At 45.5% G+C, this 12,327-nt stretch overlaps 1 protein-coding gene across 1 annotated transcript; it reads left to right on the forward strand.

The window, feature by feature from the left end:
* The first annotated feature begins 628 nt into the window (after window positions 1–628).
* Window positions 629–9,120, forward strand: MRPL46 (mitochondrial ribosomal protein L46). The gene is made up of 4 exons (XM_081839302.1): window positions 629–861; window positions 5,288–5,465; window positions 7,242–7,415; window positions 8,706–9,120. The coding sequence occupies exons 1-4, from the start codon at window positions 658–660 to the stop codon at window positions 8,954–8,956; spliced, it is 807 nt and encodes a 268-aa protein (XP_081695428.1). The 5' UTR covers window positions 629–657; the 3' UTR covers window positions 8,957–9,120.
* The last annotated feature ends 3,207 nt before the right edge of the window (window positions 9,121–12,327 follow it).

Below are 12,327 nucleotides of genomic sequence, written 5' to 3' on the forward strand. Positions count from 1 at the left end.
GCTTACGACTAATCCTAAAATGGCGGCGCCCAGGCCTGGAGAAAGCGTGGGCGGAGAGACGTACGGCGCCCAGGCCTCGACCACGGTGCGTTGTCGCCCCCTGCTAGCCAAGCATTGGAAACTAGAGGAGGATTTCCACCATGGAGATGGGAATTTCCTAGAGCTACAGGACGTAAACGTAACGAAAAGTCATAAATATATTAACGAAGAGTGATCATATCATTGTTCGGACACGGGTCCATTTTCGTGGAGAAATTTCTTTTAAGTTCTTTTACCTTCTTGTGAGTCGTATTGAGACTTTATTGTGTGTATGTGAAAAACGGCACAAATAATAGTAATTTTAAGAACCATTCTAAAAATAAAGCAGCTATTATGGTGACTGTCAGACTAGGACTTGGAAGGTGAGGGTTCAAATCCTCATTCGCCCATGAAGCTCACTGGGTGACCTTGGGCCAGTCACTGCCTGTTCAGCTTAACCTACTTTGCACGGTTGTTGTGAAAATAAGATAAGGAGAGGGCGTTGCACTTCTTGGCGGAAAGGCTAAATAATTGTAATTATAAATGGGAAAATGAAATCGCCAGCAGCGTGTAACTCTTCATTCCTACCTCTACGGTCGGGTTGCCGCCGCGGTGCATTGTGGACCGGCGGTGACAAACATGGCGGCGCCCTTCGCCAGGGTGCTTCTGAGCGGGGTTGCGGCGAACTGGCCGACCCGCGCTTGTTGGAGGGGCCTTTCCGGCGGCTCCGCGGCAGCCGGGCCGAAATGGAGGCTTTTCGGGGCGCTTTGCTTGCAAAGGCCGCCCAGAGTCAGTCAGGAGATGAGTCCGGAGGAGAAAGAAATGACGGAGCTGCTGCAGCAGGTGAAAGAGGCAGAGGGGCGCATGCGCACATCGGGTGGCGGGAGCAGCGTGTTGAATGGGAGAGGGGAGCCTCAGAGTGGCCGATGTAATAATTTGTTATTTACAAAAATTGAAAGATATATATATATATATACATATATGCAGGTTTTGGTGTCCTCGGGTGTCTTCCCGTGTAAAAGTTGGGGTGTCTAGGCGACGTTTCGACGAGGTCTCACTCGTCATCTTCAGGCTGGTGCTTTCGGCTTCTTGTTACTGGAACAGAGCAGGATCTCAGTGTTTGAGTTCCTATAAATACTGTAGAGGGGGTGTGGTGTATAGCCTCCAATGTTCTGGGCAGAGAGGAAGTTCCCAGGCTAGTGTGCCTTTTCTTCTTTTGTTCCTTAATTACTTGAGAGATATCTTGAGTGATTTCTTGAGTGATATCCTGAGTACCACTTAGGTGGGTCATTAGGTGTGGATTAGTTGCTAAAGTCTTTGTGTCTTGACCTCTTGAACTTTGTGAAGAGTTTTCATGAGAAGATGGCTGTACTGTACTTAGTTGTGCTCTGGCTTGGCTTCGTGTATAGGGGCGAGCTGTGGTTTTGTGGCTTGTGTCAGCCAGATCTGTGTAGGGATTGCAGGGGGGTGCAGCATCCGGAGGTGCCACCATGGATTGGCTACTGGATGGTGTCTGTAATTCATCTGTGGAGAGGGTCTGGGTTTGGGTCTGGTGTGGTTGATTGGTGTTGGCGTTCTGTGTGCCTCTGGATCTGGTGTCAGTTTTTGTGGGGAGGGCTAATTTCCAGATGTCTGGCAAGCGGGATGTGTCGTCACGCTTGTTCATGTTGTGAGGGTGTTTCTCTATCTCGATGGCTTCCATGATTATTCTCTTGTGGTGATGTTCCGTGTTAAAGAGCAATTTGGAATCTGCAAAATTAATTTCGTGTCCTGTTTCTTTCATGTGTTGGAAAAGAGAGGAAGTTTTTTCTTCTTTTTTGACGGCATTCTTGTGTTCTGCGATACGTGCATTTATTCGTCTGTTTGTTTGTCCAATGTACGTGGCTGGGCAGACTTTGCAGGGTATTTCATAGATCCCTTGGTTTTCCAACTGGATTTTATCCTTGGGGTTTCTGAGGATATTGGCTATTTTTTGGTTGGTGCAAAAGGCTGTTTTGATATTGTGTTTATGGAGGATTTTGCTAATTTTATCTGTAGTGCCCTTGATATAAGGAAGGAGGGCCATGCCATTGTTTTCTTCTGTGTCTTGGTTTTTGGGGGGTGTTTCCTTTTGGATTAGCTTCGTAATCCTGTTTTGCTGGTATCCATTGGCAATTAACACGTTTGAGAGATTCTGTAACTCAGTTGTCAAGTGGTCTTTGTCAGCCAGGCGTTTGGTTCTGGAGATGAGAGTCTTGGCTACGGAGTTTATTTGTGCAGGGTGGTGGTGTGATTGTGCATGTAAGTAGCGGTTGGTGTGTGTTTTTTTCCGGTAGATAGTGTGTCCTAGGGAGCCATCAGGTTTTTTGTAGATTAGGACGTCAAGGAAGGGAAGTTGGTTGTTGGCTTCTATTTCCATAGTGAATTGTATTTTGGGGTGTAAGTTGTTGAGATGTGTGAGGAAGCTATCCAGTTTTTCCTTCCCGTGTGGCCAAATTACAAAGGTGTCGTCAACATATCTGAGCCAAAGTTTGGGTTTGTGTTCTGACTTGTCTAAAGCATTGGTTTCAAAGTGTTCCATGTACAGGTTTGCGATGACCGGTGAGAGGGGTGATCCCATAGGTGCTCCTTCTATCTGTTTGTATCTATATATATATATATATATATATTGTGTGTGCGCGTATATATATAGAGTGTATATAATTAACACACACACAACAAAAATAAAAGCTATATATATATATATGCACACACACACGCACACATACATACAGTGGTACCTCAGGTTACATACGCTTCAGGTTACAGACTCCGCTAACCCAGAAATATTACCTCGGGTTAAGAACTTTACTTAAGGATGAGAACAGAAATTGTGCTCCGGCTGCAGCAGGAGGCCCCATTAGCTAAAGTGGTGCTTCAGGTTAAGAACAGTTTCAGGTTAAGTACGGACCTCCGGAACGAATTAAGTACTTAACCCGAGGTACCACTGGATATAGCTTTTAATTTTGTAAACAACAAATTGCCAGCCAATCTCTCCCCCGCCCCCATTCAAAACCATATACTGTAAAAGGTTTTTTGCTGGATCAGATTGATAAAACTGCAATCCTAATCCCATTTACCTGAGAGTGTAGAATCACAGAATGGTAGACCTGGAAGGATATCTGGCACCATTTAGTCCAACCCCCTGCAATGCAGGAATCTCAACAAGTTAGTTGGACTTACTTCTGAGTAGGCATGGCTTGGTTTGCAGCCTAAAGCAGTGATGCGATTGTTGGGACTCCCTTCCCGGATTTCCCTAACTATTGTGGGCAGTCGTTGGGGGTGATGGGAGCTGAGAGTCCAGTAATATCTGGAGGAACCACAGGTCCCCTCTTGCTGCTTTAGGCTGCAATCTGAATCAGCTTTGCTCAGAAGCAAGTACAGTTAAATTCAGCAGGGGTTTCTCCTATCATCACTGGCTGATGGAGTTGAATGACATCTGGAGGATCAAATAGCACCCTTCCTTCCCCTCCCAGTCAGCAGCTTCCCAGATTTCTCTGAGATGTTTACTTGCATGTCAACTTGCACGCAGATGAAGACAGCAGTATAGTGGTACCTCGGGTTAAGTACTTAATTCGTTCCGGAGGTCCGTTCTTAACCTGAAACTGTTCTTAACCTGAAGCACCACTTAAGCTAATGGGGCATCCTGCTGCTGCCGCTGCGCCACCGGAGCACGATTTCTGTTCTCATCCTGAAGCAAAGTTCTTAACCTGAAGCACTATTTCTGGGTTAGCGGAGTCTGTAACCTGAAGCATATGTAACCTGAAAACGTATGCCACCTGAGGTACCACTGTAATCTCCTGGTTTGTCCCTCCAACCCAGTAACTGGTGTTCACATGCAGTGGTCTGATGTTCAGAATTTAGAGGTCCCATTATCTTTATCTAAAAGATAATATGGAAAATTATTATACCATGTCTAAGGAATTATGCATTTATTTACTCTACCGTTTTATAACTGTCCTATGATTTTCAAACGGAGGGTGATATACAAATTTAATAAAAAACAATCATTAAAAAATAAAGGTTGCACTCCAGCATTGCCTACTCTTAAAAAGGCAGCAGCTATCCTGGGTCTTGGGCAGAGTTCCACCCTTTAAAAAAAACAAATCTGTTGTTTTACTGCCTGGGACTTCTTTGGGACGAAAAGTGGAACAGAAATTTAACCAATTAGGGCTATATTCCTATTTAACTCAGAGTAGACCCATTAAAAACAATGGGCACGAGTAAGTTGAGTCCATTAGATTCAATGGGTATAGCCTTAATTCAGGTGTGGAAAACTCCAGATGCTGCTGAACTACAGTTCCCACCAACCCTGCCCATTGGCCATGCTTGCTGGGACTGATGGGAGCTGTAGTTCAACAATGGCTGGAGAACCAAAGGTTCCCACATATATCTTAAATAAATAAGAGGAAGGGGAGAATAAATGTACAAACAATTATCATGAGATTCAGTGGAGCGAGAAAGATGCTCTGAAAGGCAGGCACTTGAGCTGAGTCATATTAAGTCCTCGGTGAGTGAATGCAGATAGTGAAGGGGAGGATGAAGCTGCGCAGATGGGGCTCCCAAGGGGCTGGTGATTTCCATTGTCTGTTCTTCCATGTGGTTCCAGCAGCTGGAAGCAGCTGCTAGTGTGGGAGAAGGAGGACAGAGCAGATCCTGCCTGCTTCCTGCATGATTGTTTCTGAAAGCCACTCCAAAATTGATTTCATCGTGTGGCAGAGCTCAGTTTAGTGAAATATGAATAAGGGCTGGACGTCTGAGGAAGGGGAGGTGAAATAAAGATGTTGAGCACTGGCAACAGTTCTGAGGCATGTAAGCCTTGTGTTTGGAGGGCCTTTGGCTGATAGCAACAAGGCTAAAAAACCTTCAGCGTAACAAATAACACATCTAATCTTTGTAAGAGGTAATTTTCACAATTACCACTCAAGGGACAAGGTGTTTTTTTTTGGGGGGGGGTGACTGAGGTTCCCTGGATTCTGTTCAACATGCTACATCTTGTGTTACTGGTGTTGTATCTTGCATGCTGAAATCAAAAATCTCTTTCTTGCACATCTTGGAACATGTGGCCCTCCAGATGTTGCTGGACGGCTTCCCCCATAATCTCGGACCGTTTGCCATACTTGATGAGAGTGGGAGGACCACAATTTCCCCAACCTCGTCTTAAACAATGCAGCACTCAGGAAAGTGATTTGCAGAAGGCTGCTGGCTGGGCTCTGGATCAGAGAGTTTTCTATTTATTTTGCTTTGCCAGGTCGAGATGGAGAAAAGCCTCTATTCAGACCACGAACTCCGCCGCTTTGCAGAGGAGGAGCGTCTGCGGAGGAAAAAAGACGATGACGATGCTGGGCAGGAGATCGTGCTGATTCAAGATGTGGAAGACTTGTGGGAACAGAAATTCCGGAAGTTCAATCCTGCCCCACGGATAACAGGTTCAAGCCCATGCTTCCTCTACCTACCTCATTGGGGTGGTGTTGGGCCAGTGGTAGGGGAGCCTCCAGTCTGAAGGCCAGACTTTGGCTTGGCAGGGGATTTTCCTTAAGCTGCAGCTACCTCCCCGCTAACATATGTCAGCTGGAAGTGAGCTCTGGGTTGTTACTTTGCTGGAGCAAGACTTGTTTCAGCTGATGGGCAAGACAGGAGCATATTGCTCCAGTAGCACCAACGGGTATGCATTGAAAGTGCTGCTAAAACAGAGGGGGGAAGACCAGTGGTTTAGCAGCAGTTTCAGTGCAAACCACTTGGTTGCTACAGGAGCAGCCAAGCCACTTGTGCTGCAGTTTCTGAGTGCTTGGGAAGCTCTGTGCAACGGACTTTGACAGGGGGGGGGGGACGGGCCACATGTCAATTAGCCAATGGCATAAGGACATCAGATGGCTGGCAGGTGGGTTGCCTTGCCCATCTGATGGCATGATGACAAGGTGATTGACAGGTGTTTTGTCCCACTCACCTGTCCAAAGTGGGCCCATGGGATGGGGTCAGATAAGGACACACCCCTCAGGTCCAAAAGGGTCCCTTAGCCCTGTTGTTGAGGATGCTTGGTTCTAACTAGGCTTGGATTAATTCTAATCTGGTGAGAATAAAATACAGGGCAGTGTGCTAGGAAGGGGGAAGCTTTCATTAACTATGAGAAACTGGATTGTGTCCACAGGGAGTGTTATGTTCTTTACAGGAAACAGTAGAGCCCAATGATATCACTTCCAAATGATTAATGAATTAAACAACATTTATATATTGCTTGATTCTAGTTAAACCTCTGCAGGATTTATCAGAAATACTGAAATTTGAAAAAAAAAAGTTTTAAAAACATTTAAACAAAATGTTTTAAAGCAGGTGCTCAAAAGAGTACAGCAAACACACACACACCTCTCAAAGTACTGAGGAAAGCTATGGTTTATAAAGACATTTAAAGTTTTCTACCCCCTGTTCAAAAATGGACACAGAAATGAGGCTTTGATTCTTAATGCTCCTGTTTTGATTTTTATCCTGTAAGCAGAGCAAGGAGTCCTTTAATTTCTCCGCTTTCCTTAAGAAAACAACAGCTTGAGCCCACGTTACTCATTAATAATCAGTCTAATAATCAGATGTGGCATAAGAACCAGTGTAGTCATGATTCCTCCACTTGTTCACCTGGAGGCAAGGCAAGTGGCTATTTGCAACCCTCCGTTGAGCATCCAGCTGCCCACTCTTCAATTAGAAGTGGAAAGCTCACATTCAAGCTCTCTGTTTGAAACAAACAGTGTTAAATGTGGCTAAATCCAACTTCTGTGCCTTAAATGATTTTGTGAATTGAGCGGGAGAAAGAAGGGCAGTTTATTTTTAGAGGTAGACGTTGCCAAAAGGTCACGCACTTCAGAATCTGTGCACCCCCCTGCAGGTATTTTTGTCTGAGCCCTACAAACTAAAAGCCAATTTTAATAAGTCTAATAAGATTAGACACTGAACTATTTCAATGACCTTTTTTAAAATAAAAAGAGAGGTGGGGGGAATACGCAATTCTGCTTGTCACCCGAAGGTGCAAAATATGCTGTATGCTGTTCAGGTTGCAAGCGGCGTCCAAACTCTTCCTAGCGTGTTGTCTAGGCAACCTGAACTGAGTGTTGCTACTTGACATGGTTTCATGTGGCCTTTTCAGCAAAGACTTCTGGGAATCCCATTCATCACTGGCTGGCTGAATTCCTTTGACTCGTGGCTTCTTTCTTTGGCAGAGGCTGACAAGAAAAATGACCGGACATCTTTGAACAGGAAGTTAGACCAGAACCTTCTGCTCCTGGTTAAGCAGAAGATTGGGGACCAAGACATTTGGCTCTTGCCTCAAACAGAGTGGCAAGAAGGGGAGACTCTGCGAGCCACAGCAGAACGGGCTTTAGCCTCTCTCTCAGGTCAGTGATTAAGGTGTGCATGGGTGGCACTGTGGGTCAAACCACAGAGCCTAGGGCTTGCCGATCAGAAGGTCGGCGGTTCGAATCCCCGTGACGGGCTGAGCTCTCGTTGCTCGGTCCCTGCTCCTGCCAACCTAGCAGTTCGAAAGCACGTCAAAGTGCAAGTAGATAAATAGGTACCGCTCCGGCGGGAAGGTAAACGGCGTTTCCGTGTGCTGCTCTGGTTCGCCAGAAGTGGCTTAGTCATACTGGCCACATGACCCGGAAGTTGTACGCTGGCTCCCTCGGCCACTAAAGCGAGATGAGCGCCGCAACCCCAGAGTCGGCCACGACTGGACCTAATGGTCAGGGGTCCTTTACCTTTATCTGAAACATTCTCACTATCTTCCCCTCACTATCTATTTCCCTTTCCTTTCTCCGTATCCTCCCTTGTGTCTTATTTATCACAATTTTTTGGTAGATTGCAATCCCCTTCGGACAGGGAACTTGTTACCAATCTTATCTCTTAAATTACTTCTTGGCCCAGTGGGGGGTTTGGGGGGGGGGAGAGCAGGAAACTTTATAGAGAAGGGAAGTTCCAGACCACTGTTTCCCAAAGTGAATTATATTGCCAGCTGGGGGTGGCACTAGAGCAATCTAGGGAGCGGTAGTAGCCTTGGGTGCAATTGGGGGGGGGGCGTTGGATAAAAATAAGGGGGCAGTGGAAGCATAAAGAAAGAAGAAAATTTTGAAAAGCCGTTTGGAAGTGTTTCATCTGTGTAATGACACTTACCGGTGTAACATAGAGTTAAATGTTACTATGCTTGATTTTCATAAATAATTTTATAATTTCAAGCTTCAAGGTTGTCTTTATTTACAACAACATCTTTACTATGTTGTAGGACGTAGGTAGAAATAAAGATACATAAATAATGCACCTTTGTCACTGCATCTTTCTGTTTGTTTGCTTAAAGAAAGTAGATTTCCAGAGGGGCGCTGAGTAATATATATTTTTTTTCCTGAAAAGGGGGCAGTAGGCCAAATAAGTTTGGGAATCTCTGTTCCAACAGTTTGTGGATCTTGTGTGTGAAGCACTTTCAGCATGCTGTACAAATGCTAAATATTATTCAGCATATTTGAGGCAGTTGGTGCCAGGGTCTATATATTCCAGCCAAAGACAGGCACCTTAAAATGGGGTACAGGGGCAAAAGTCTTCATCACCAGGTATATTTTGCTGTCTATGTATCACCTGATCTTACAAATATGTTTCCTCCCTTGTTTCTTTTCCTGCCTGACTCCTGAACCTCCAAGGAACCCACACGGAGGCCAAGTTCCTAGGCAATGCGCCATGCGGCTTTTACAAGTACAAGTTCCCCAAGGCAGCCCAGACAGAAGACGGCACGGGAGCCAAGGTCTTCTTCTTCAAAGCCCTCCTCCAGGGCAGCCACTTGCCCTTGGCCAGTGAGAAAGTGGACTATGTCTGGGTCAGCAAAGGGGAGCTGGCGGACTACTTGAAACCCAAGTACCACTCCCAGGTTGCTCGCTTTCTTGTGGACTTGTGAGTGCTGGAGATGGTGTTTTTATCCCTGTGTCAAGATTACTGCCTTGGGCGAAGAATTTGTTCAGTGTTTGTTTCACGTTTGCAGAGCCGTGTTTGGCCCTGGACAAGGATCCCATTTGTGTGCGTATTTTCCTCTTCGCTAAATAAAAAGAGTCCAAGAATCAACGAATCTGTCCTATGTTTAAGCTGTGTGCTCTTAAACACACACACACCTCCTGGCAAGGCTAGCGCAGCACAATAGACAGTACAGACAGCTGCCTCATGTAGAAGAATTAGAGAGGCTTTAGGTTAATTGGGAAAACCCTCTTGGGGTAAAACAGCCTTTCTCCTTTGGGCATCACAGTCTCAAGTGTGGTACCTGTTGCATGTCCACACACTCACACACTCACTGATTGCTGTCACTTATATGTGAATGGGGTGAAAGCCACTTCCTTTTTGCACAGTTCTGTATGGGACAGGCAAACAGAATTGGCTTTAATTGGATTTCTCACCTATTCCGGTTTCTGGGCACATTCAAGACCTGTCTGTCTCCCCATCTCTTTTTATAGATGTTCTGAGTTTTACTACTTTTTAAAAGCACCTGGAAGATCAGGAGCAGATGATGGGCTGAAGTTGCCAGGGAGAAGACTTTAGATTTGACTGCTGGTTCCCCAATTCTTTGGTCGCCCATTGTAAGGCAATATTGTGGTACTCAATGGAAATGGCAAAAATTATTTAAAAAATCATCCTTCCACAATTCAAATATAAATGTTTTAACAAAATTCAAAATTCCATTTCACAGATGGCAAAGGGATACCTCCTCTACACTTGGATCGTGGAAGCAGACTGTAATATATTTGGACTGCAAAATTTATAGGGTTGGAGGAGGTTCGATACACTTGCAACTCCAGCAACTGTTCCAAATTTAGTGCCTTCCGTTTTGCCCTTTCTGTGACTTGATTCCCCAAGTATCTGTTGGCTCTAGAATACAGGGAATTTGCAAAGATTACTTCAGTGAGTTCTCTTAATTTAGAAGAGGTGGGGCAGCAAACAGGAACCTGATCTAATTAGGGCAAATGGGGTTTTGCTCCACCAGCCTCGGCTTGCCAGCTCCCACCTGCCTCCCTTATTACACCCAGTCCAGGGAGTGCCCCTGACTATCAAGTTCCTTCTCACTCTCAATGTTGCCCTTGCAGAACTCCACAGTGAAAAGGATGGGGACAAATCTAGAAGCATTGGGCTTCATCTGTTATTGGCTGTAAAGGTAAAGGGACCCCTGGCCATTAGGTCCAGTCATGGCTGACTCTGGGGTTGCGGCGCTCATCACGCTTTATTGGCCGAGGGAGCCGGCGTACAGCTTCCGGGTCATGTGGCCAGCATGACTCAGCCGCTTCTGGCGAACCAGAGCAGTGCACGGAAATGCTGTTTACCTTCCCGCCAGAGAGGTACCTATTTATCTACTTGCACTTTGACATGCTTTCAAACTGCTAGGTTGGCAGGAGCAGGGACCGAGCAATGGGAGCTCACCCCGTCGGGATTCGAACCACTGACCTTCTGATCGGCAAGTCCTAGGCTCTGTGGTTTAACCCACAGTGCCGCCCACGTCGCCTATTTGTCAGTCTCTGCCTTCTGCCCTACTAATCCTAATGGGCAAATTGAACGTCCTCTTGCGGTGCCTGCAGCCTCTGTGCACTGTGAGTATTTATAAAGTCTCTGTGCATTTTGAACAGGGCTGGCCCAAGGCATCTTGATGCCTGAAGCAAAAGGCAAAATAGTGCTCCCCTTTGACAAAAACATAATTCTATGGATGGGTTAAAAATGACAGGTTGTATCCAGAGTTAGTACTTCTCAAGAGTAGGCCTATTAAAATAAATGTACCTAGGGCCACATTAACACCATAGGCTTAAAATAGCACCATTCCTCTTTAAACAGTCATGGTCCCCCCACCAAGATTCTTGGGAATTGTAGTTTGCTACGCATGCTGAGAGTTGTTAGGCGGTCCCTGTTCTTACAGAATTCCCTAGCAAGAGGGATTGGTTGTTAAATCACTTGGAGAACTGTAACTCTGAGGGAACTAGGGGTCTTGTAACAACTCTCGGCCCCCTTAACCAACTAGACCTCCCAGAATTTGGGTGCGGAGGAAGCCATGACTGCTTAAAGTGGAATGATAGTGCTTTAAATGTACAGTGCAAATATGGCCTATGTCATCCATAAATTTCAACACGTCTACTCTGAATAGGGCTAACAGTACAACCCGTTACTTTTCTTTGTTTTACTCTAAATCTGGTGTTTGTCAATGGACACTGGATTGCCATATACAGTGGTACCTTGGTTCTCAAACTTAATCCGTTCGGGAAATTTTTTTTACTCCCGAAATGTTTGAAAACCAAGGCGCAGCTTCCGATTGGCTGCAGGAGCTTCCTGCACTCAAGCAGAAGCCGCGTTGGACGTTTGGCTTCCGAAAAACGTTTAAAAACCGGAATACTTCTGGGTTTTCTGCATTCAGGAGCTGATTTGTTCATCAACTAAGCCGTTTGAGAACCAAGGTTCCACTGTATTGTTATTTTCTGCAACTTTTAAAAATATATATATCTCAATTTTTAAAAAGTTGTTTAGCCTGTTCAGAGGCATTGCCGTTTCATTCTTTTAGCATTGATTTTTATTTATGACATTTTAGAGTTCCTAAGATATGAGCATCTTTCCTTTTCAACTAGCATCATACTGATACTTTAAGTGCCTTTAATGTTGCTCGTGACCTGAGACATGGTCGCAACCGCAAGTTTAGATGGCTTTAAAAGGAGCTTGAATAAATTTGTGGAGAAGGAGAAGGGCTATCAGCAGCTGCTCACCATAACAGCTAAAGAGAACCTTCTTATTCAGAAGGTATAAGTTTCCCAAACTTGGGTCTCTAGCAGTTTTTGGACTACAAGTCCCATCATCCCTGACCACTGGTCCTGCTAGGTAGGGATAATGGGAGTTGTAGTCCAGAAACAGCTGGAGGCTCAAGTTTGGGAAACCCTGGAATTGACCGTTGCCTACCAACCGTGTGTGTGTGTGTGCATGTGTGCATAGAGTCAACAATAAGGGAGTATTGCAATCACTGCCTACTTGTGGGCTTGCTAGAGGCATCTGGTTAGTTATCGTGTGAAGCAGGATTTGGGGCTAGATGGACCTTTGGTTTGGTCCCGCAGGGCTCATTTTACATTCTTTGATTCACAGCTCTCCCTGGGAACAGAATTTAGCAAACTATTTGGGCCAGTGGATAACGTTTGGTATTTGGAGGCTGTGTGGGTGACATTCACCAAATGGCTTCCGTGAGATGTGTGACATAGCATAAAATGGCTGCCACACCCGAGAGAGCAGAAAAGTGGGCAGGGACACAAAATGGCGTCA

This window comes from Podarcis erhardii (assembly GCF_964252035.2).
Source record: "Podarcis erhardii genome assembly, chromosome: 14".
Lineage (NCBI taxonomy): Eukaryota > Metazoa > Chordata > Lepidosauria > Squamata > Lacertidae > Podarcis > Podarcis erhardii.